This window comes from Haemorhous mexicanus, chromosome 34, assembly GCF_027477595.1.
Source record: "Haemorhous mexicanus isolate bHaeMex1 chromosome 34, bHaeMex1.pri, whole genome shotgun sequence".
In the NCBI taxonomy this organism is placed as follows: Eukaryota; Metazoa; Chordata; class Aves; order Passeriformes; family Fringillidae; genus Haemorhous; species Haemorhous mexicanus.
In genome coordinates, this window is record NC_082374.1 from 1,934,150 (window position 1) to 1,957,998 (window position 23,849).

The 23,849-nt window shown below is 61.5% G+C and overlaps 3 protein-coding genes across 6 annotated transcripts in view; 2 read left to right on the top strand and 1 right to left on the bottom strand.

Moving 5' to 3' along the window:
* The window catches only part of LOC132340936 (zinc finger protein 271-like), an 80,452-nt gene extending 63,326 nt beyond the window's left edge, over nucleotides 1–17,126 (top strand). The window contains exon 5 of the transcript XR_009490029.1: nucleotides 16,714–17,126. The gene's annotated coding sequence lies outside the window, so the exon portion shown is untranslated. The remainder of the gene's footprint in view (nucleotides 1–16,713) is intronic.
* LOC132340891 (mucolipin-1-like) lies at nucleotides 35–15,239 on the bottom strand. The gene is made up of 18 exons (XM_059872058.1): nucleotides 15,105–15,239; nucleotides 13,875–14,013; nucleotides 13,015–13,238; nucleotides 11,881–12,048; nucleotides 11,024–11,174; nucleotides 9,748–9,829; nucleotides 9,071–9,167; nucleotides 8,113–8,212; nucleotides 7,182–7,288; nucleotides 5,662–5,707; nucleotides 3,369–3,469; nucleotides 2,713–2,814; nucleotides 1,295–1,444; nucleotides 944–990; nucleotides 743–829; nucleotides 543–629; nucleotides 373–429; nucleotides 35–38 (listed from the first exon to the last, which is right to left on the bottom strand). Exons 2-18 carry the CDS (start codon nucleotides 13,888–13,890, stop codon nucleotides 35–37), a joined length of 1,626 nt encoding a protein of 541 aa, XP_059728041.1. The 5' UTR covers nucleotides 13,891–14,013; nucleotides 15,105–15,239.
* LOC132340948 (zinc finger protein 345-like) lies at nucleotides 14,067–22,547 on the top strand. Of its 4 annotated transcripts, XM_059872195.1 has the most exons (4): nucleotides 14,276–14,429; nucleotides 14,539–16,564; nucleotides 20,175–20,375; nucleotides 20,469–22,547. In XM_059872195.1, exons 2-4 carry the CDS (start codon nucleotides 14,553–14,555, stop codon nucleotides 22,072–22,074), a joined length of 3,819 nt encoding a protein of 1,272 aa, XP_059728178.1. In that variant the 5' UTR covers nucleotides 14,276–14,429; nucleotides 14,539–14,552; the 3' UTR covers nucleotides 22,075–22,547. The 4 variants fall into 4 exon arrangements, with proteins under 4 accessions (XP_059728175.1, XP_059728176.1, XP_059728177.1 ...); XM_059872192.1 differs by lacking the exons at nucleotides 20,175–20,375; nucleotides 20,469–22,547 and having other exon boundaries at nucleotides 14,067–14,429; nucleotides 14,544–17,126; XM_059872193.1 differs by lacking the exons at nucleotides 20,175–20,375; nucleotides 20,469–22,547 and having other exon boundaries at nucleotides 14,271–14,429; nucleotides 14,605–17,126.
* Nucleotides 22,548–23,849: the final 1,302 nt, after the last annotated feature.

A 23,849-nucleotide genomic window follows, 5' to 3' on the forward strand; every position in this document is an offset into this window, starting at 1 on the left:
GGGATCACCTGGCCCCCGAAGCGGAAATGGGGGATCACCTGGACCCCGAACCGGAAATGGGGGGATCACCTGGACGCACCTTGACGTGGTGCGGGCCCAGCACAGAAATTTGGGAGTCCCCCGACCCCAACTCCAAAATTTGGGAATCCCCTGACCCCAAACCCAAAATTTGGGAATCTCCTGACCCCAAACCCAAAATCTGGGAATCCCCCAATCCCCAAAAATGAAATTTGGGAATCTCTCGACCCCAATCTGAAATTTGGGAGTCCCCCGACCCCAACCTCAAAATTTGGGAATCCCCCGACCCCAACCCCAAAATTTGGGAACCTCTGGACCCCAAACCCAAAATTTGGGAACCTCTGGACCCCAAACCGGAAATGGGGGATCACCTGGACCCCGAACCGGAAATCTGGGATCACCTGGCCGCACCTGGACGTGGTGCGGGCCCAGCACAGAAATTTGGGAATCCCCCAACCCCAACTCCGAAATTTGGGAATCCCCCGACCCCAAACCCAAAATTTGGGAACCTCTGGACCCCAAACCGGAAATGGGGGATCACCTGGACCCCGAACCGGAAATGGGGGATCACCTGGACCCCGAACCGGAAATGGGGGATCACCTGGCCGCACCTGGACGTGGTGCGGGCCCAGCACAGAAATTTGGGAATCCCCCAACCCCAACTCCGAAATTTGGGAATCCCCCGACCCCAAACCCAAAATTTGGGAACCTCTGGACCCCAAACCGGAAATGGGGGATCACCTGGACCCCGAACCGGAAATGGGGGATCACCTGGCCCCCGAACCGGAAATGGGGGATCACCTGGCCGCACCTGGACGTGGTGCGGGCCCCAGCACAGAAATTTGGGAATCCCCCAACCCCAACTCCGAAATTTGGGAATCCCCCGACCCCAAACCCAAAATTTGGGAACCTCTGGACCCCAAACCGGAAATGGGGGATCACCTGGACCCCGAACCGGAAATGGGGGATCACCTGGACCCCGAACCGGAAATGGGGGATCACCTGGCCGCACCTGGACGTGGTGCGGGCCCAGCACAGAAATTTGGGAATCCCCCAACCCCAACTCTGAAATTTGGGAATCTCCTGACCCCAAGCCCAAAATTTGGGAATGTCTGGACCCCAGTCCCAAAATTTGGGAATCTCTGGACCCCAGTCCCAAAATTTGGGAACCTCTGGCCCCCGAAGCGGAAATGGGGGATCACCTGGCCCCCCGAACCGGAAATGGGGGATCACCTGGACCCCAAACCCAAAATGGGGGATCACCTGGCCCCCAAACCGGAAATGGGGGATCACCTGGCCGCACCTTGACGTGGTGCGGGCCCAGCACGATCCAGCCGCAGAAGCAGTAGCCCAGGTAGATGACGGCCACGCAGCAGCAGAAGCGCATCACGTTGGGCAGCGCCACGCGCAGCGTCACGATCAGGATCTGGGGTGAAAAACGGGGAAATCGGGAAAAAACGGGTGGGGGGCGGGAAAGTGGGGGTTTGGGACGGGGAAATGGGGATTTGGGGTGGGAAAATGGGGATTTGGGGTGGGAAATGGGGATTTGGGACAGGGAAATGGGGATTTGGGGTGGGAAATTGGGGGTGTGGGGTGGGAAATGGGGATTTGGGGGGGGAAATGGGGATTTGGGGTGGGAAAATGGGGATTTGGGGTGGGAAATGGGGATTTGGGGTGGGAAATGGGGATTTGGGGTGGGAAATGGGGGATTTGGGGTGGGAGAATGGGGGTGTGGGGTGGGAAAATGGGGGTGGGGGGTGGGAAATGGGGATTTGGGGTGGGAAAATGGGGGTTTGGGGTGGGAAATGGGGATTTGGGGAGGGAAATGGGGATTTGGGGTGGGAAATGGGGATTTGGGGTGGGAAATGGGGATTTGGGGTGGGAAATGGGGATTTGGGGTGGGAGAATGGGGATTTGGGGTGGGAAATGGGGATTTGGGGTGGGAAATGGAGATTTGGGGTGGGAAAATGAGATTAACCCTGGCCCTGTCCCCAGGTAATGTCACCATCCCCAGGTGGCCCAGGTGGCCCAGGTGTCACTCACGTTGTACTTCTGGAAGGTCAGGTACCGGATGATCCCGACCCTGTGATGTCCCTGTCACTGTCCCCGGTCCCTGTCCCTGTCCCTGTCCCCTGTCTCTGGTGACACTCCTGCCCCCCAGGTGACACAGGTGCCCCAGGTGGCCCAGGTGTCACTCACGTTGTACTTCTGGAAGAAGGTCAGGTACCGGATGACCCCGACCCCGTGATGTCCCTGTCCCTGTCCCTGTCCCCAGGTGACACTCCTGCCCCCAGGTGACCCAGGTGCCCCAGGTGACCCAGGTGGCCCAGGTGACCCAGGTGGCCCAGGTGTCACTCACGTTGTACTTCTGGAAGAAGGTCAGGTACCGGCTGACCCCGACCCTGTGATGACCCTGTCCCTGTCCCTGTCCCTGTCCCTGTCCCTGTCCCTGTCCCCAGGTGACACTCCTGCCCCCCAGGTGGCCCAGGTGACCCAGGTGGCCCAGGTGTCACTCACGTTGTACTTCTGGAAGAAGGTCAGGTACCGGATGATCCCGACCCTGTGATGTCCCTGTCACTGTCCCCGGTCCCTGTCCCTGTCCCTGTCCCCTGTCTCTGATGACACTCCTGCCCCCCAGGTGACACAGGTGACACAGGTGACCCAGGTGGCCCAGGTGGCCCAGGTGTCACTCACGTTGTACTTCTGGAAGAAGGTCAGGTACCGGATGACCCCGACCCACACCAGCAGCGTCGATGTCCCCAGCAGGATGCTGCACACGTCGTACCCCGAGAAGTTCTGTGGGGACACGGGGACAGTGCCACCACCGTGTCCCCAGGCCATTGTCCCCCTGGGGGAGGTGACAACGGGCCCTCCCGTTGTCCCCAGGCTGGCAGTGTCCCTGCCAGGCAGTGACAATGTCCCCATGGTCCCCAGGGTGGCAGTGACAATACCCCCAGGGTGGCAGTGTCCCTGCCAGGCAGTGACAATGTCCCCATGGTCCCCAGGGTGGCAGTGACAATACCCCCAGGGTGGCAGTGTCCCTGCCAGGCAGTGACAATGTCCCCAGGCAGTGGCAGTGTCCCCATGGTCCCCAGGCTGGCAGTGTCCCCAGGGGGTGGTGGCAGTGTCCCCGGGGTGGTGGCAGTGTCCCCAGGGGGGGTGGCAGTGTCCCCGGGGTGGTGGCAGTGTCCCCAGGGGGGGTGGCAGTGTCCCCAGGCGGTGGTGGCAGTGTCCCCGGGGTGGTGGCAGTGTCCTCAGGGGGTGGTGTCATTGTCCCCAGGCGGTGGTGGCAGTGTCCCCAGGGGTGGTGGCAGTGTCCCCAGGGCTGGTGGCAGTGTCCCCAGGGTGACCTTGGCCTCGATGCCGATCTTGAGCACGGTGCCCAGCACGGTCAGGAGGTCGCTGGTGACCAGCAGCAGGTACCAGCCGTTCAGGAACTCCAGGCGGCCCGACAGCGACAGCGGGACAGCGCGGCGCCGCCACAGGAACCGGCTGAACTCCTGGGGACATTGTCACTGTCATTGTCACTGTCATTGTCACCTCACAGCGACAGCGGGACAGCGCGGCGGTGCCACAGGAACCGGCTGAACTCCTGGGGACATTGTCACTGTCACTGTCATTGTCATTGTCACTGTCACCTCACAGCGACAGCGGGACGGCGCGGCGCCGCCACAGGAACCGGCTGAACTCCTGGGGACATTGTCATTGTCACCGTCATTGTCACCTCACAGCGACAGCGGGACAGCGTGGCGCGGTGCCACAGGAACCGGCGGAACTCCTGGGGACATTGTCACTGTCACTGTCATTGTCACCTCACAGCGACAGAGGGACCGAGCGGCGGTGCCACAGGAACCGGCTGAACTCCTGGGGACATTGTCATTGTCACTGTCATTGTCACCTCACAGCGACAGCGGGACGGCGCGGCGCCGCCACAGGAACCGGCTGAACTCCTGGGGACATTGTCATTGTCACTGTCACTGTCATTGTCATTGTCATTGTCACCTCACAGCGACAGTGGGACCGAGCGGTGCCGCAGGAACCGGCTGAACTCCTGGGGACATTGTCACTGTCACTGTCATTGTCACCTCACAGCGACAGCGGGACGGCGCGGCGCCGCAGGAACCGGCTGAACTCCTGGGGACATTGTCATTGTCATTGTCACTGTCACATCACAGCGACAGCGGGACCGAGCGGTGCCGCAGGAACCGGCTGAACTCCTGGGGACATTGTCACTGTCACTGTCACTGTCATTGTCACCTCACAGCGACAGCGGGACGGCGCGGCGGTGCCACAGGAACCGGCTGAACTCCTGGGGACATTGTCACTGTCACTGTCATTGTCACCTCACAGTGACAGCGGGACCGAGCGGCGGTGCCACAGGAACCGGCTGAACTCCTGGGGACACCAACAACGTCATTGTCACTGTCACTGTCATTGTCACCTCACAGTGACAGCGGGACGGCGCGGCGCCGCAGGAACCGGCTGAACTCCTGGGGACATTGTCATTGTCACTGTCACCTCACAGCGACAGCGGGACAGCGCGGCGCCGCAGGAACCGGCTGAACTCCTGGGGACACCAACAACGTCATTGTCACTGTCATTGTCATTGTCACTGTCATTGTCACCTCACAGCGACAGCGGGACAGCGCGGCACCGCCGCAGGAACCGGCTGAACTCCTGGGGACACCAACAACGTCATTGTCACTGTCACTGTCACTGTCACTGTCACCTCACAGCGACAGCGGGACCGAGCGGCGCCGCCACAGGAACCGGCTGAACTCCTGGGGACATTGTCATTGTCACTGTCACTGTCATTGTCATTGTCATTGTCACCTCACAGCGACAGTGGGACCGAGCGGTGCCGCAGGAACCGGCTGAACTCCTGGGGACATTGTCACTGTCACTGTCATTGTCACCTCACAGCGACAGCGGGACGGCGCGGCGCCGCAGGAACCGGCTGAACTCCTGGGGACATTGTCATTGTCATTGTCACTGTCACATCACAGCGACAGCGGGACCGAGCGGTGCCGCAGGAACCGGCTGAACTCCTGGGGACATTGTCACTGTCACTGTCACTGTCATTGTCACCTCACAGCGACAGCGGGACGGCGCGGCGGTGCCACAGGAACCGGCTGAACTCCTGGGGACATTGTCACTGTCACTGTCATTGTCACCTCACAGTGACAGCGGGACCGAGCGGCGGTGCCACAGGAACCGGCTGAACTCCTGGGGACATTGTCACTGTCACTGTCATTGTCACCTCACAGTGACAGCGGGACCGAGCGGCGGTGCCACAGGAACCGGCTGAACTCCTGGGGACACCAACAACGTCATTGTCACTGTCACTGTCATTGTCACCTCACAGTGACAGCGGGACGGCGCGGCGCCGCAGGAACCGGCTGAACTCCTGGGGACATTGTCATTGTCACTGTCACCTCACAGCGACAGCGGGACAGCGCGGCGCCGCAGGAACCGGCTGAACTCCTGGGGACACCAACAACGTCATTGTCACTGTCATTGTCATTGTCACTGTCATTGTCACCTCACAGCGACAGCGGGACAGCGCGGCACCGCCGCAGGAACCGGCTGAACTCCTGGGGACACCAACAACGTCATTGTCACTGTCACTGTCATTGTCACCTCACAGCGACAGCGGGACCGAGCGGCGCCGCAGGAACCGGCTGAACTCCTGGGGACATTGTCACTGTCATTGTAATTGTCATTGTCACCTCACAGCGACAGCGGGACGGCGCGGCGGTGCCACAGGAACCGGCTGAACTCCTGGGGACACCAACAACGTCATTGTCACTGTCACTGTCACTGTCATTGTCACCTCACAGCGACAGCGGGACAGCGCGGTGCCACAGGAACCGGCTGAACTCCTGGGGACATTGTCACTGTCACTGTCACTGTCATTGTCACCTCACAGCGACAGCGGGACCGAGCGGCGCCGCAGGAACCGGCTGAACTCCTGGGGACATTGTCACTGTCATTGTCACTGTCACTGTCACCTCACAGCGACAGCGGGACGGCGCGGCGCCGCCACAGGAACCGGCTGAACTCCTGGGGACATTGTCACTGTCACTGTCACTGTCACTGTCACTGTCACCTCACAGCGACAGCGGGACCGAGCGGCGCCGCAGGAACCGGCTGAACTCCTGGGGACATTGTCACTGTCACTGTCATTGTCACTGTCATTTCACAGGAACCGGCTGAACTCCCAGGGGGATGTGGGGACACCAGGATTGTCACCTCGCTGGGGTGGCACCACCTCCCAGCACCCACATCCATCAACCCCATCCCCTAAATCCCAAATCCCCTCAAAATCCCCCAAAACCCCCAAAAATCGCCCAAATCCCCCCAAAATCCCATCAAACCCCCAAATCCCCCCAAAATCGCCCAAAATTCCCCCAAATCCCATCAATCCCATCCTCCAAACCCCAAAATTCCCCCAAACACCCCCAAATTCCCCAAAATTCTCCCAAATCCCCCCAAATCCCCTCAAAATCCCATCAAACCCCCAAATTCCCCCAAACTCCCCCAAAATCCCTCAAATTCCCCCCAAAATCTCCCAAAATCCCCCCAATCCAAACCCTCAAATCCCCCCAAACCCCCCCAAAATCCCATCAATCCCAAACTCCAAACCCCCAAATCGCCCCAAAATGCCCCCAAAATTCCCTAACTCCCCCCCAAATCCCCCAAAATCCCCCCCAAAATCCCCCCCAAATCCCCCCCAAATCCCCCCAAAATCCCCCAAATCCTCCCCAAATCCCCCAAGCCCCCCCAAAATCCCCCCCAAAATCCCCCAAACCCCCCCAAAATCCCCCAAAATCCCCCAAACCCCCCCAAAATCCCCCCAAACCCCCCCAAAATCCCCCAAACCCCCCCAAATCCCCCCCAAACTCCCATAAACCCCCAAATTCCCCCAAAATTCCCCCCAAACCCCCCCAAATCCCCCCCAAAATCCCCCCAAACCCCCCCAAAATCCCCCAAACCCCCCCAAATCCCCCAAAATCTCCCAAATCCCCTCCAAATCCTCCAAAATTCCCCTAAATCCCATCCTCCAAACCCCAAAACCCCCCCAAATCCCCCCCAAAATCCCCCAAAACCCCCACAAATCCCCCCAAACCCCCCCAAATCCCCCAAACCCCCCAGCCCCGCACCCTCTGCAGCAGCAGCCCGCGGGCGATGGAGCGGGCGCAGAGCACCAGGGACAGCGAGCACACGGCTGTCACCAGCACGTCGAAGGCCAGGCGCCGCCAGCTGTCACCTGCGGGGACACCCGGCGGTCACCGCCACCTCCCGGGGATAGGGGACACCCTGGGGACAGGGGACAGCTCGGGGACAGGGGACAGCTCGGGGATAGGGGACACCCGGCGGTCACTGCCACCTCCCGGGGATAGGGGACACCCTGGGGACAGGGGACAGCTCGGGGACAGGGGACACCCGGTGGTCACCGCCACCTCCCGGGGACGGGGACACCCTGGGGACACGGGACAGCTTGGGGACAGGGGACACCCTGGAGACAGGGGACAGCTTGGGGACAGGGGACAGCTCGGGGACAAAGGGACAGCTCGGGGACAGGGGACACCTGGTGGTCACTGCCACCACCAGGGACGGGACACCCTGGGGACAGGGGACAGCTCGGTGTCATTGTCACCCTGGACACCAGGGACAGCTCGGGGACGGGGACACTCCCAGAGGAGAGGGGACACCCTGGGGACAGGTCTGTTGTCACCTCCCAGGGACAGGTGCCCACTGTCACCTCCGCCGGGTGTGGCAGGGTGGTGGCACTCCCGGGGACACTCCCACAGCCCGGTGTCACCCAGTGTCACCCGGTGTCACCTGGTGTCACCTGGGCCGGGCAGCGAGGGGTGGTGGCACTCCCAGGGACACCCCCACAGCCCGGTGTCACCCAGTGTCACCCGGTGTCACCTGGGCTGGGCAGCGAGGGGTGGTGGCACTCCCAGGGACACCCCCACAGCCCAGTGTCACCCAGTGTCACCCGGTGTCACCTGGGCTGGGCAGCGAGGGGTGGTGGCACTCCCGGGGACACCCCACAGCCCGGTGTCACCCATTGTCACCCGGTGTCACCTGGGCCAGGCAGCGAGGGGTGGTGGCACTCCCGGATGGCCGCGTGGGTGTCCAGGCGGATCCGCACTCGCCCGCTGTGGGCGCTGTTGTCAAAGGTGACCTGGGGACAGCGGTGGCACTGTCACCGTCACTGTCATTGTCACCGTCACTGTCACTGTCACTGTCACCGTCACTGTCGCTGTCCGTGTCACCGTCCTTGTCAATGTCATTGTCACTGTTCTGTTATTGTCATGGTCATTGTCACTCACTGTCGTTGTCATTGTCACTGTCATTGTCACGGTCACTGCCACTGCCACCATCCCTGCCATTGTCACCATCACTGTCATTGTCACTGTTATTGTCACTGCCACTGTCAGTGCCAATGTCACTGTCACCGTCACTGTCACTGTCATTGTCACCATCACTGTCATTGTCACTGTGATTGTCACCATCACTGTCACCGTCACTGTGATTGTCACCATCACTGTCACCGTCACTGTCACCATTACTGTCATTGTCACTGTCACTGTCACCATCACCATCCCTGTCATTGTCATTGTCACCGTCACTGTCACTGTCACCATCACCGTCACTGTCACCATCACCGTCACCATCACTGTCATTGTCACTGTCACTGTCCCTGCACTCCCCACCTGCCCCCAGACCCGCAGAGGGACAGGGGGACAGCCAAGGGACAGAGGGACAGCCGAGGGACAGAGGGACAGACGAGGGACAGAGGGACACTCCAGAGGGACACGAGGGGGACACTGGGGACACCCAGGGGACACTGGGGGGACACTCAGGGGACACTTGGGGACACTAAGGGGACACCCAGGGGACACTGGGGGGACACCCAGGGGACACTGGGGGACACTTTAGGATATTTAGGGACACTCAGGGGTCACTTGGGGACCCTTGGGGACACTGGGGACACCCTGGGGACACTTTAGGACCCTTGGGGACCCTTGGGGACACTGACGGTGACACTGAAGGTGTAGCAGTCGGGGATCTCGTGGTTCAGCAGCGTTTGGATGTTGATGGCCTTGAGCTGGAACTCCACGGTGACATTGATCAGCCTGAGGGGACAAAAAACTCACCCCAAAGTCCCCAAAAAATGAAATTTCACCCCAAAATCCCCAAAAAAATGAAATTTCACCCCAAAATCCCCAAAAAAACGAAATTTCATCCCAAAAATTCACCTCAAAATCCCCCAAAAAATGGGAAAATTCACCTCAAAATCCCCAAAAAAAGAAATCTCACCCCAAAATCCCCCAAAAAACCAAAAATTCACCTCAAAATTCCCCCCAAAAGGAGAAAATTCACCTCAAAATCCCCCAAAAAAAGAAGATTTTGGGATTTTGGGGGTTTTTGGGGTTTGGGGGGATTTTGGGGTTTTTGGGGTTTTAGGGGATTTGGGAATTTTGGGGTTTTTGGGATTTTGGGGTTTTGGGTTTTTGGGGTTTTGGGGGATTTTGGGGATTTTGGGGTTTGGGGATTTTGGGTTTTTGGGGTTTTGGGGGGTTTTTGGGGATTTGGGGGTTTTTGGGGTTTTAGGGGATTTTGGGGTTTTGAGATTTTGGGGTTTTTGGGGATTTTGGGGATTTGGGATTTTGGGGTTTTGGGGTTTTTAGGGGATTTTGGGTTTTTGGGGGGTACCTGTGGAACTGGAGGGTGAAGTTGCTGTCGGGGCCGTCCAGCACGGGGGGCTGGGGGTCCCCGGGGTGCAGCCCCAGGCACTCTGTGGGGTCGGGATTGGGGTCAGGGAACGCCGGGAGCACAAAACCCCAAATTCCCAAATCCAGAATCCCAAAGGGGCCTGGGCCAGTGGGAGAGCTCCAAAACCATCCTGAACCCCAAATCCCAAACCCCAAACCTCAAACCCAAATCCCAACCACAAGCCCCAAATCTCAAACCCCAAACCCCAAACCCCAAACCCCAAATCCCAAATTCAACTCTAAACCCCAAACCCCAAACCCCAAATCTAACCCCAACCCCAAACACCAAGCCCAACCCCAAACCCCAAATCCAACCCCAAATCCAACCCCAAATCCCAAACCCAACCCAAACCCCAACCCCAAACCCAACCCCAAACCCCCAAACCCAACCCCAAATCCCAACCCCAAATACAAATCCAACCCCAAATCCCAACCTCAACCCAAACCCCAACCCCAACCCCAAATCCCAACCCCAAACACAAATCCAACCCCCAAACTCAACCCCAACCCCAAACCCAATCCCAAACCCCCAAACCCCCAAACCCAAACCCCAAACCCCAAACACCAAATCCAACCCCAAACCCCAAACCCCAAATTCAACTCCAAACCCCAAACCCAACCCCAACCCCAGCCCCCAACCTCCAAATCCCAACCCCAAACCCCAAACCCAAATCCCAACCCCAAACCCAACCCCAAACCCCCAAACCCAAATCCCAACCCCAAATCCAACCCCAAATCCCAACCCCAAACCCAACCCCAAACTCAATCCCAACCCCAAACCCCCAAACCCCCAAACCCAAACCCCAAACCCCAAATCCAACCCCAAACCCCAAATCCAACCCCAACCCCAAATCCCAACCCCAAACCCAAATCCAACCCCAAACCCCAAATCCAACCCCAAATCCAACCCCAAATCCCAACCCCAAATCCAACCCCAAACCCCAAATCCAACCCCAAATCCAACCCCCCAACCCCAAATCCAACCCCAAATTCCAAATCCAACCCCAACCCCAAACCCAACCCCAAACCCCAAACCCAACCCCAAATCCAACCCCAAACTTAATCCCAACCTCAAACCCCAACCCCAAACCCCAAATCCAACCCCAAACCCAACCCCCAAACCCCAACCCAATCCCAAACCCCCAAATCCCAACCCCAACCCCAAACCCCAAACCCCAAACCCCAAACCCCAACCCCGCCCCGCCCCGCGGTCCCACCGGTGACCACGCCGGGGTCGATGTCGAAGGTGTCGTTGCCGGGGTCAATGTCCCCCCTGCGGAAGAAGCGCTGGCACAGCCGGAGCCCGGGGCCACCCCCGGTGCCACCGTAGGCGTAGCGGCCCAGGGTCTCGTTGGGGACAGCCAGGTACTGCGGGGACAGGGACACCAGGGCTGGAGGTGGCACCTGGGTGGCCCCAAAACCTCCTCATGGCCCCAAGACATCTCTGTGTCCCCAAAACATCTCAGTGTCCCCAAAACATCTCTGTGTCCCCAAAACATCTCAGTGTCCCCAAAACGTGGTGGCCAAAGGTCTCGTTGGGGACAGCCAGGTACTGTGGGGACAGGGACACCAAGGCTGGAGGTGGCACCTGGGTGGCCCCAAAACATCTCTGTGTCCCCAAACATCTCCGCGACCCCAAAACATCTCCGTGACCCCAAAACATCTCTGTGTCCCCAAAACGTGGTGGCCAAAGGTCTCGTTGGGGACAGCCAGGTACTGCGGGGACAGGGACACCAAGGCTGGAGGTGGCACTGGGACACCTCAGTGTCCCCATCACCTCCACAGCCCTGAGGACCTCCACGACCCCAAACCAGCACCGTGTCCCCAACTCCTCCCAGTGTCCCCAACCCCTCCTGATGTCCCCAACCCCTCCCAGGGTCCCCGTGCCACCTTCTCGAGGACAAAGGCCAGGTGCTCCAGGAGGTCCTGATGTCCCCAACCCCTCCCAATGTCCCCAACCCCTGCAGGTGTCCCTGTGCCACCTTCTCAAGGACGAAGGCCAGGTGCTCCAGGAGGTCCTGATGTCCCCAACCCCTCCCACTGTCCCCAACCCCTCCCAGTGTCCCCATGCCACCTTCTCGAGGACGAAGGCCAGGTGCTCCAGGAGGTCCCCGCGGGTGTAGATGGCCTGGGTGTCATCGGCGCCGTCCTCGTAGCCCTTGAGGAACAGGTGCTTGAAGGCCACCGTGTTGTCCTCCTTGAAGGCCACCACCAGCTGGTTGCTGAGCCCGAACAGGATCAGCTGGGGACAAAGGCCACCACCTCTGTCACCACCTGTCCCACCATGGTGACACCACCCCAAAACGGTGGCACCCCATGCTTGGGGACAAAGGCCACTGCTGCCATCAGCCCCTGTCCCACCACAGTGACGCTGCCGCGCTTTGTCCCAGGACACTCCAGTGTCCCTTTCAAAGTGTCCCCGTGTCCCTGTGTCCCCTCCCCGCTGTCCCTGGCACCTCTTCCCCAATGTCCCCGTGTCCCCTCCCTGCTGTCCCAGCTCCTCGTGCTGCCATCCCCACTGTCCCAGCCCACTGTCCCCATGTCCCCGTGGCTCCTCACCAGTGTCCCCAAGTCCCTGTGTCCCCTCTCCGATGTCCCTGTGCCCCCTCTCCAGTGTCCCCACGTTCCTGTGTCCCCTCCCCAATGTCCCTATGCCCCCTCCCTGGTGTCCACAAGTCCCTGTGCCCCCTCTCCGGTGTCCCTAAGTCCCCGTGTCCCCTCCCGGGTCTCCAAGCCCCTCACCCTGCTGTCCCCACCGACCATCCCCGCTGTCCCCGCTGTCCCCACCGACCATCCCCGCTGTCCCCGCTGGCCATCCCCGCTGTCCCCTCAGTCCCCACCGGCCATCCCCGCTGTCCCAGCCCGCTGTCCCCGCTGTCCCCACCGACCATCCCCGCTGTCCCCGCTGTCCCCACCGACAATCCCCGCTGTCCCCGCTGTCCCCGCTGTCCCCACCGGCCATCCCCGCTGTCCCACCCGCCATCCCCGCTGTCCCCACCGGCCATCCCCGCTGTCCCCACCGGCCATCCCCGCTGTCCCCACTGGCCATCCCCGCTGTCCCACCCGCCATCCCCGCTGTCCCCGCTGGCCATCCCCGCTGGCCATCCCCGCTGTCCCCACCGGCCATCCCCGCTGTCCCAGCCCGCTGTCCCAGCCCGCTGTCCCCGCTGTCCCCACCCGCCATCCCCGCCGTCCCCGGCGGTGTCACCTGCACGGTGACAAGGACGATCTTGGCGAGCTGCAGCGCGAGCTTCACGGGCCGCCTGCCGCGGGCCCGGTACTTGTCACAGGGGCTCATGAAGAAATACTTGAGGCGGCGCCGCAGCTCCTCCTCCTCCTCCTCCTCTTCCTCCTCTCCCGGTACCGGCACCGGCGCCGCGGCCGCCTCGGCCGTGCCGTACCCGGGGCCGCGGCTCAGCAGCCGCTCGGTCTCTGGGGACACGCTCCGGTGTCACCCCCTCGGTGCGGTGTCCCCCCTGCTCGGTGTCACCCCCCTCTCCCGGTGTCCCCTGTCCCCGTTAACCGCTCCGGTCCGGACACCCCGTGCCCGGTGTCACCGCTGTCCCCGTGCCCCCCCCCCGTGCCCCCCCCCCCCCCCCACGCCGTCCCGGTGTCCCCTCTGCCCGGTGCACATTGTCCCCTATACCCGGTAACCCCCCCCGGCCGGGTCTTTGGTGTCCTCTCGCCCCGCCCGGTTCCCGGTAATCCCGACCTCATGTCCCGTTACCGTCTTGTCCCGTACCCATTCCCAGGCCCTCCTCCCACTGCCCGTCCCATTCCCGGTCCCCATTCGCGGTCCCCATTCCCATTCCCGGTCCCCAATCCCTGTCCCCATTCCCGGTCCCCATTCCCGTTCCCTGTCCCCATTCCCTGTCGCCATTCCCGGTCCCGGTACCCAATCCCTGTCTCCATACCCGTTCCCTGTCTCCATACCCGTTCCCGGTCCCCATCCCCATCCCCGGTCCCTGTCCCCATTCCCGGTCCCGGTCCCCAATCCCTGTCCCCATCCCCGTTCCCTGTCCCTATCCCCGGTCCCTGTCCCCGTTCCCATTCCCGGTCCCCTCTCACCGGACGCCGCCGCCATCGCTCCGGTCCCCCGCGGCCCTCACGTGACGGGGGAACCACCGCGCTCCTCCCACCCACCAATCCCAGCGCGCCATCGCCCTCAGATTTGCATAGCCACGCCCATACAAATCAAACACTCCCCCTATAATAAACATTTGCATAACCACGCCCCTCCCGCTCCGGCTGAAGCCGCGTCCGGGCGCGGTTCGCTCCCAGTTCCCTCCCAGCGCTCCCAGTAAGAGCGGCACCGGCTGGGAAAGCGCTCCCAGTTCCCTCCCAGCGCTCCCAGTACGAGCGGCACCGGCAGGGAAAGCGCTCCCGGAACCCGGGCAGGGCTGGCAGCGGAGGAGGAGCGGGGCGAAGAGGAGGGACACAAGAGGAGGAGGGAGAAACGAAGGAAGAGAAAGAGGAAGAGGAGGGACAGAGGAGGAGGAGAGAGAGAAGAAGGAGCGGGAGAAAGAGGAAGAGGAGGGACAGAGGAAGAGGAGGAGCAGCCCCAGCCCCGCTCTGGCCGCGGCTCGCCCGGATCCGCCGGCATCGCCCGCCCGGAACCCGCAGGTGAGCGGGGAGGGGGAGCTCGCCCCGAACCCATCGCGGGGGGCTCCGGGAGGGTTTTTGTGGGGCAGGGGAGGCAAATCCCATCGTGTCCTTGTCCTTCCTCGGCCAGAGCAGGAGCTGGGCATGGAGAGCAGCGAGGACAAATCCCATCGTGTCCTTGTCCTTCCTCGGCCAGAGCAGGAGCTGGGCATGGAGAGCAGCGAGGACAAATCCCATCGTGTCCTTGTCCTTCCTCGGCCAGAGCAGGAGCTGGGCATGGAGAGCAGCGAGGACAAATCCCCGCGGCGGCAGAACCTGGTGGCAGAGGCCGTTTGGAGCGGCTCCACGGCGCAGGAAGGCAGAGGGGAGGAGAAGCCGCGGAGATCCCTCAGCAGGAGGGGCTGCAAAGGCAGAGCGCGGGGATCCGAGGGGGAAAGAGCCAGCCTGGGCCGGGGAGGGGGTCAGAGCTCGGAGCTGGGGGTCCCTGAGCAGCTCCAGGATGGGGAGAAGCCCCACAAGAGCTCGGAGCTGGGGGTCTGTGAGCAGCTCCAGGATGGGGAGAAGCCCCACAAGTGCCCGGAATGTGGGAAGAGCTTCACGCTGAGTTCCCACCTGGTTGCCCACCGGAGAATCCACACCGGGGACAGACCCTACGAGTGTGGGCTGTGCATGAAGAGCTTCAGCAGAAGGTCCTACCTGATCGTGCACTGGCGCATCCACACCGGGGAGAGGCCCTACGAGTGTGAGCAGTGCAGGAAGAGGTTCCAGACCAGCTCCAGTCTCAGCCTCCACCAGCGAATTCACAGAGAGGAGAGACCCTACGAGTGTCCCCAGTGCGGGAAGAGCTTCAAGCACAGCTCCACCCTGGTCACCCACCGGCGCATCCACAGCGGGGAGAGACCCTACGAGTGTCCCCAGTGTGGGAAGAGCTTTGGGAGGTGTTCCAGCCTGGTTGTCCACCAGAGGATCCACACGGGAGAACGGCCCTACGAGTGTGGGCAGTGCGGGAAGAGCTTCGGCAGGAGTTCCCACCTGATTGTCCACCAGAAGAGCCACACGGGACAAGAGCTGGGATCTGAGGGGGAAAAACCCACCCTGGGTCAGGGAGGGGGTCAGAGATCAGAGCTGGGGGTCCGTGAGGAACTCCAGGATGGGGAGAAGCCCCACAAGTGCTCGGAATGTGGGAAGAGCTTCAGCAGGAGATCCTACCTGGTGCGCCACTGGATTGTCCACACGGGGCGACGGCCCCACGAGTGTGGGGAGTGCGGGAAGAGCTTCAGCGAGCGCTCCAGCCTGAGCAAACACCAGAAGATCCACACCGGGAAGAGGCCCCACGAGTGCGGGCAGTGCGGGAAGAGCTTCACGCAACGCTCCCACCTGATGGTCCACCAGAGGAGCCACACTGGGGAGAAACCCTACGAGTGCGATGTGTGCAAGAAGAGGTTTCAGACCAGCTCCACTCTCCTGGTGCACCAGCGCATCCACACCGAGGAGAGGCCGTTCCAGTGCTCCGAGTGCGGGAAGGGATTCAGGGAAAACTCCAGCCTGGTCAAACACCGGCGTGTCCACACCGGGGAGAGACCCCACGAGTGTCTCCAGTGCGGGAAGAACTTCAGAGAGAGCTCCCACCTGGTGGTCCACCAGAGGGGCCACACCGGGGAGAGACCCTACGAGTGTGGGGAGTGTGGGAAGAGCTTCACGCAGAGCTCCAGCCTGGTTGTCCACCAGAGGAGCCACACGGGAGAGCGGCCCTACGAGTGTGGGGAGTGTGGGAAGAGCTTCAGCCAGAGCTCAGGGCTGATCGCCCACCAGAAGATCCACAGTGAGGACAGGCCCTACGAGTGCGCGCTGTGCGGGAAGAGCTTCAGCATCAGCTCCTACTTGGTCAAGCACCAGCTGATCCACACGGGGGAGAGGCCCTACGAGTGTGAGCAGTGCAGGAAGAGGTTTCAGAGCAGCTCTGACCTCCTGAAGCACCATCGGGTGCACACCGAGGAGAGGCCCTTCCGCTGTCCCACCTGCGGGAAGGGATTCAAGCACAACTCCACCCTGGTCAGGCACCGGCGCATCCACACCGGGGAGAGACCCTACAAGTGTGGGTTCTGTGAGAAGAGCTTCTCCAGGAGCTTCACCTTGACCCAACACCAACGCAGCCAGCACTAAGGGCAGCCCTGTGCAGGAAGAGCTTCTCCAGCTCTGATCATCTCAGAGCTCTGGATCATCCACAGGGAGCCCAGGTCGGCAGAGCCCAGGTGATCCCTGTTGGGAGGACACCTGGCTGAGGGCTCCTCATTCTCCTGCCCAGGTGGGCAGAGCCCAGGTGAGCCCTGTTTGGAGCACACCTGGCTGGGGGCTCCACACCTTCCTGGCTCCCCTCCCTCACCAGCAGTCCAAGATCAGAAATCCATCGTGGAGAGCAGATCTGTCACCTTCTGACCCCAGAAAAATCTCATTTTCCCCCTCTTTTGGTGGTCTTCAGCAACTCTAGGTAGCCTCGGATGGCTTCTCCACCATCAATCCATCCCCCACGGGAGGATCTGCTCTGGATCATCCCCAGGGAGCCCAGGTGGGCAGAGCCCAGGTGATCCCTGTTGGGAGCACACCTGGCTGGGGGCTCCTCATCCTCCTGGCTCCCCTGGCCTGGATTTCCTTTCCATTTCCCTCTGTCCTTTCCAAACACCCAAACCTGGAGTTCACAATAAAGATGTTGAACTGAAACGAGGATGGGGATGAGGGGGATGCTGGCTCCGAGGGCGTTGAGGGTTCCTGGGGCAGATGTGGGGGTTCCTCAGGGCTTTGGGCACCCCACACCCAGCAGCTCCAGCTGGGGCAGCTGATCAAGGACCCCCTGCCCTGGAAGTGTCCCCACGTCCTCCTGTCCTGCTTCCTGCTGTCCCCTGGCCTGGATCCCCCCCATTCTTGTATCATCCCAATCCCAGTCCCATCCTGCTCTCATCCCAGTCCAGATCCCATTCCCAGTCCCACATTCCCTCTCCTGTTCCCGATCTCCTATTCCCAGTCCCACATTTCCATTTCCATATTCCCTGTCCCGGTCCCATTTTCCTATTCCCAGTCACAGCCTCGCTTCCGATCCCAGTCCCATCTTCCCCATCCCATCATCTCACTCCAGTCGCCGTTTCCATCTTCCCTGTCCCATTCCAATATTGTCCTCCCCAGTCCCATTCCAGGTTCCTTTCCCGTATTCCCTGTCCTATTCCCAGCCCCCGTCCCGTATTCCTGGTCCCTGTCCCCATTCCCTATCCTATTCCCGGTCCCTGTCCCCGTTACCATTCCCGGTCCCCTCTCACCGGACGCTCCGCCCCCCGGCCCTGACGTCACCGAGCAAACCCCGCTGCTCTCGCCCGCCAATCCCAGCGCGCGATCGCTCCTATATTTGCATAACCACGCCCCTCAGGCTGACCCCGCCCTCCCGCTTAGGCTGCAGCCGCGTCCGGGCGCGGTTCGCTCCCAGTTCCCTCCCAGCGCTCCCAGTACGAGCGGCACCGGCTGGGAAAGCGCTCCCAGTTCCCTCCCAGCGCTCCCAGTAAGAGCGGCACCGGCTGGGAAAGCGCTCCCAGTTCCCTCCCAGCGCCCAGTACGAGCGGCATTGGTTGGGAAAGCGCTCCCAGTTCCCTCCCAGCGCTCCCAGTACGAGCGGCACCGCCAGGGAAAGTGCTCCCAGTTCCCTCCCAGCGCTCCCAGTACGAGCGGCACCGGCTGGGAAAGCGCTCCCAGTTCTCTCCCAGCGCTCCCAGTTCCCTCCCAGCGCTCCCAGTTCCCTCCCAGCGCTCCCAGTACGAGCGGCACCGGCTGGGAAAGCGCTCCCAGTTCCCTCCCAGCGCTCCCAGTTCCCTCCCAGCGCTCCCAGTACGAGCGGAACCGCCAGGGAAAGCGCTCCCGGAACAGGAGCGGGAGGGAGAGAAGGAGGAGCAGGGGCAGGAGGAAGTGGAGGGAGAGGAGAAGCGGGAGGAAGAGGAGGGACAGAGGAGGAGGAGGAGGGAGAGAAAAAGGAGCAGGGGCGGGAGAAAGAGGAAGAGGAGGGACAGAGGAGGAGGAGGAGCAGCCCCAGCCCCGCTCCGGCCGCGGCTCGCCCGGATCCGCCGGCATCGCCCGCCCGGAGCCCGCAGGTGAGCGGGGAGGGGGAGCTCGCCCCGAACCCATCGCGGGGGGCTCCGGGAGGGTTTTTTGCGGCCCCGGGAATGTTTGGATCGTGCAGGAGCCCAAAGCTCGGGTGGAAATGGCCCTGCAGGGATCTTGGGGGGGGTCCCAGGGGGCGATCGCTCGGTAGGGGCGGGCACGGGGGCGATCTCGGCTTTGGGGATCCCCGGGAGCCCCGGAGCGGGGAGGGCGCCCAGGGGCGATCGCGGAGCCCGGGCAGCCCGGGGGGGTGGGGGAGGCCGGGGATGAGCGGGCTCCGGGCCCTGGGCTGGGGTTCCCGGGGGTCCCGGGAGGAGGGAAGAGACGAGAATCTCGACTCCGTGTTTCAGAAGGCTGCTTGATTATTTTATTATCTTTATTATATTAAAATGATATACTGAAAGGGTACTAAAGAATAGAAGAAAGGATTTCATCAGCAGGCTTGAAAGGAAAGGAATGGACTGGAATGATAACAAAAGCTCCTGACTCTCAGAGAGTCCGAGCCAGCCTGACTCTGATTGGCCCTTAATTGGAAACAACCAACACGGGCCAATCACAGACGCACCTCTTGCATTCCACAGCAGCAGATAATTACTGTTTTTCTTTTCCTCGGAGGCTCCTCAGCTTCTCGGGAGAAAAAAAAAAATCCTGGCCAAAGGATTTTTCCAGAAAATATCATTGGCTCCAGGGCCCCCCGGGGCTGAAAGGGGCGCTGACTCCTCCAGCTGCCACCAGAGCCAACGCGCTCAGCCCTTGTTCTCCCCCAGCCCAGGATTTCCCATTGCCAAACCTCGGCCCCATGGAGGAGGAGGAGGAGGAGGCTGTGAGGAAGAGGAAGATGTCCCCAGAGCCCCAGGCAGGTGAGGATGAAGTCAGTGCCCCTTTCCCCCTCTGTGCTGCTCCATCTCCCAGCCCAGCTCGGCCCCGTGGGGGATCTCCTTGCCCTGCCCTGAGGGACGGGGACAAATCCCATCGTGTCCTTGTCCTCCCTCGGCCAGAGCAGGAGCTGGGCATGGAGAGCAGCGAGGACAAATCCCATCGTGTCCTTGTCCTCCCTCGGCCAGAGCAGGAGCTGAGCATGGAGAGCAGCGAGGACAAATCCCATCGTGTCCTTGTCCTCCCTCGGCCAGAGCAGGAGCTGGGCATGGAGAGCAGCGAGGACAAATCCCATCGTGTCCTTGTCCTCCCTCGGCCAGAGCAGGAGCTGGGCATGGAGAGCAGCGAGGACAAATCCCATCGTGTCCTTGTCCTCCCTCGGCCAGAGCAGGAGCTGGGCATGGAGAGCAGCGAGGACAAATCCCCGCGGCGGCAGAACCTGGTGGCAGAGGCCGTTTCGAGCGGCTCCACGGCGCAGGAAGGCAGCGGGGAGGAGAAGCCGCGGAGATCCCTCAGCAGGAGGGGCTGCAAAGGCAGAGCGCGGGGATCCGAGGGGGAAAGAGCCAGCCTGGGCCGGGGAGGGGGTCAGAGCTCAGAGCTGGGGGTCCGTGAGCAGCTCCAGGATGGGGAGAAGCCCCACAAGAGCTCAGAGCTGGGGGTCCATGAGCAGCTCCAGGATGGGGAGAAGCCCCACAAGAGCTCGGAGCTGGGGGTCCGTGAGCAGCTCCAGGATGGGGAGAAGCCCCACAAGAGCTCGGAGCTGGGGGTCCGTCAGCAGCTCCAGGATGGGGAGAAGCCCCACAAGTGCTCAGAATGTGGGAAGAGCTTCAGGTGGAAATCATCCCTGGTTGACCATTCCAGAATCCACACTGGGGAGAAGCCCTATGAGCGTGGGGAATCTGGGAGAAGCTTCTGCTCAAGCTCCAGCCTGGTTGTCCACCAGAGGATCTACACAGGACAAGAGTTGAGATCCGAGGGGGAAAAACCCAGCCTGGGTCAGGGAGGGGGTCAGAGATCAGAGCTGGGGGTCCGTGAGCAGCTCCAGGATGGGGAGAAGCCCCACAAGTGCCCGGAATGTGGGAAGAGCTTCAGGTGGAGATCATCCCTGATCCGCCACTGCAGAATCCACACGGGGGAGAGACCCTACGAGTGTGGGGAATGTGGGAAGAGCTTCAACACCAGGTCCTACCTGATCGTGCACCAGAGGATGCACAACGGGGAGAGGTCCTACGAGTGTGGGCTGTGCGGGAAGAGCTTCAGCACCAGCTCCCACCTGATCGTGCACCAGAGGAATCACACGGGAGAGAGGCCCTACGAGTGTGATGTGTGCAAGAAGAGGTTCCAGAGCAGCTCCACCCTCCGCAGCCACCAGCGGATTCACACCGAGGAGAGGCCGTTCCGCTGTCCCGACTGCGGGAAGGGATTCAGGGAAAACTCCACCCTGGTCACCCACCGGCGCATCCACACCGGGGAGAGACCCTACGTGTGTGGGGAATGTGGGAAGAGCTTCAACACCAGCTCCTACCTGATGGTCCACCAGAGGATGCACAGCGGGGAACGGCCCTACGAGTGTGGGCAGTGCGGGAAGAGCTTCACCCGGAGCTCCCAGCTGATCGTCCACCACAGGATCCACACCGGGGAACGACCCTACGAGTGTCCCCAGTGCGGGAAGGGCTTCATCTCCAGCTCCAACCTGATTGTCCACCAGAGGAGCCACGCCGGGGAGAGGCCCTACGAGTGTGAGCAGTGCAAGAAGAGGTTTCAGAGCATCGGTGATCTGGTCGTGCACCGGCGCTCGCACGCGGAGGAGAGGCTGTTCCACCTCCCCGACGGCGGGCAGGGCTTCAGTGACAGCTCCACGCTCATCCAGCAGCAGTTCATCCACGCCGGGGAGGGTGAGGAGAGCTTCAGTGAGAGCTCCAGCCTGATCATCCACCAGAGGGACCACGCCGAGGAGAGACCCTACGAGTGCGATCAGTGCCGTCAGAGGTTTTACACCAGCTCCTCTCTCCTCAAGCACCAACGCGCTCACAGCGAGGAGAGGCCCTTCCGCTGCCCCGACTGCGGGAAGGGCTTCAAGAACAACTCCGCCCTCGTCATCCACCAACGCATCCACACCGGGGAGAGGCCCTACGAGTGTGATCAGTGCTGGAAGAGGTTCCACACCACGTCTGATCTCCTCCTGCACCAGCGCATCCACACGGACGAGAGGCCCTTCCGCTGTCCCGACTGCGGGGTGGGGTTCAAGCACAACTCCAGCCTGGTCAAACACCGGCGGATCCACACCGGGGAGAGACCCTACGTGTGTTGGCAGTGTGGGAAGAGCTTCAGCGCCAGCTTCAGCCTGATTGTCCACCACAGGACCCACACCGGGGAACGGCCCTACGAGTGTGGGCAGTGCGGGAAGAGCTTCAGCCAGAGCTCAGGGCTGGTGGCCCACCAGAGGAGCCACACGGGGGAGAGGCCCTACGAGTGTGGGGAGTGTGGGAAGAGCTTCAGCCAGAGCTGTAACTTGATCAAACACCAGTGTAGGCAGCACTGCGGGCAGCCCAGAGGGCAGGAGGAGCTTCCTGGGCTGCTGCAGCTTCATCCCCCACAGGAGGATCTGCTCTGGATGGTCCCCAGTGAGCCCAGGTGGGCAGAGCCCAGGTGATCCCTGTTGGGAGGACACCTGGCTGGGGGCTCCTCATCCTCCTGCCCAGGTGGGCAGAACCTCCATGATCCCTCTTGAGAGGACACCTGGAGGAGGGCTCCTCATCCTCCTGGCTCCTCGTGGTCACCTGAACTCATCCACAGTCCAAGATCAGAAATCCATCGTGGAGAGCAGATTTGTCATCTTCTGACCCAGAAAAATCTCATTTTTCCCCTCTTTTGGTGGTCTTCAGCAACTCTAGAAAGCCTCGGATGGCTTCTCCACCATCAATCCATCCCCCACGGGAGGATCTGCTCTGGATGGTCCCCAGGGAGCCCAGGTGGGCAGAGCCCAGGTGAGCCCTGTTGGAGCACACCTGGCTGGGGGCTCCTCATCCTCCTGGCTCCCCTGGCCTGGATTTCCTTTCCATTTCCCTTTGTCCTTTCCAAACACCCAAACCTGGAGTTTACAATAAAGATGTTGAACTGAAACAAGGATGGGGATGAGGGGGATGCTGGCTCCGAGGGCGCTGAGGGTTCCTGGGGCAGATGTGGGGGTTCCTCAGGGCTTTGGGCACCCCACACCCAGCAGCTCCAGCTGGGGCAGCTGATCAAGGACCCCCTGCCCTGGAAGTGTCCCCACGTCCTCCTGTCCTGCTTCCTGCTGTCCCCTGGCCTGGATCCTCCTCCTTCCCCTCTCACCCCATCCTGGCCCCGTCCTCTTCCCACATTCCCAGTCCCTGTTCCCTGTTTCTCTCCCCTCCTGTCTCCATTCCCTGTCCTGTGTTCCCGATCCTGTTCCCCTTGTCCCGTTCCCCTCCCCGCATTTCCATTTCTTTATTCCCTGTCCCCTTTCCTTAGTCCTGAGGGGGGATCCTGGTCCCATTCCTGGTCCCTGTCCCCATTCCCAGTCCCATATTCCCAGTTCCATTTCCAGTCCCAGTCCCAGTCCCTTATTTCCATTCCCAGTCCCGTATTTCTGGTCCCATTCCCAGTCCTATTCCCATTCCCAAATTCCCAGTCCCATTCCCAGTCCCCTATTCCCATTCCCAGTCCCATTCCCAGTCCCTCTTCTCATTCCCAGTCCCGTTCCCAGTCTCATATTCCCATTCCCAGTCCTATTCCCATTCCCGAATTCCCAGTCCCATTCCCAGTCCTATTCCCATTCCCAAATTCCCAGTCCCATTCCCAGTCCCCTATTCCCATTCCCTAATTCCCAGTCCCCTCTTCTCATTCCCAGTCCCATTCCCAGTCCCCTATTCCCATTCCCAGTCCCCTCTTCTCATTCCCAGTCGCGTTCCCAGTCTCATATTCCCATTCCCAGTCCCATTCCCATATTCCCAGTCTCATTCCCAGTCCCAGAGTCAGTCCCCCTGGGGGATCTCAGAATCCCCCTGGACTGAGACCCCCAAATTCCTGGGACCGCCCCCAAAATCCTTGGGACCCCTCCCCAAATCTGGGGACCCCCCTGGTTTGGGACCCCCATAATTCTGGGACTCCCCTCAAATCTCGGGATCCCGCCGGATTGGGACCCGCCCCAAATCCCCCAAATTCCTGGGACCCCCCCAAAATCTCTGGGACCCCCAAAATCCGGGGATCCCCTCCCCCTTTTCCGCCCCTCCCCCACCGTAGCCCGGCTTCGTCCCCGCCCCTCCCCCCCGCCGCAGTGCCGCACGCTCCGCGCATGCGCGCCCTCCACGCCTCGCCTCCCCCCCGTCTGACCCCGCCTTCTCATTGGCCGTGGCGGGAGGACTCCGCGCTGATTGGCTGCCTGAATGATTGACTGACAGCTCAGTC

Coding starts and splice junctions, on each gene's coding strand:
- LOC132340891 (XM_059872058.1), bottom strand. Junction 3,470..5,661: donor CTCGGTCCCGCTGTCGCTGT/GAGGTGACAATG, acceptor CGCTGTCGCTGT/CGGGCCGCCTGGAGTTCCTG. Junction 830..943: donor CAGGTGATCCCCCATTTCCG/GTTTGGGGTCCA, acceptor CACCACGTCCAG/GTGCGGCCAGGTGATCCCCC.
- LOC132340948 (XM_059872195.1), top strand. CDS start 14,553: ATGGAGAGCAGCGAGGACAAATCCCATCGTGTCCTTGTCCTTCCTCGG. Junction 16,565..20,174: donor ACCCAACACCAACGCAGCCA/GCACTAAGGGCA, acceptor GCCCCACAAGAG/CTCGGAGCTGGGGGTCCGTC. Junction 20,376..20,468: donor GTCCACCAGAGGATCTACAC/AGGACAAGAGTT, acceptor GCAGCTCCAGGA/TGGGGAGAAGCCCCACAAGT.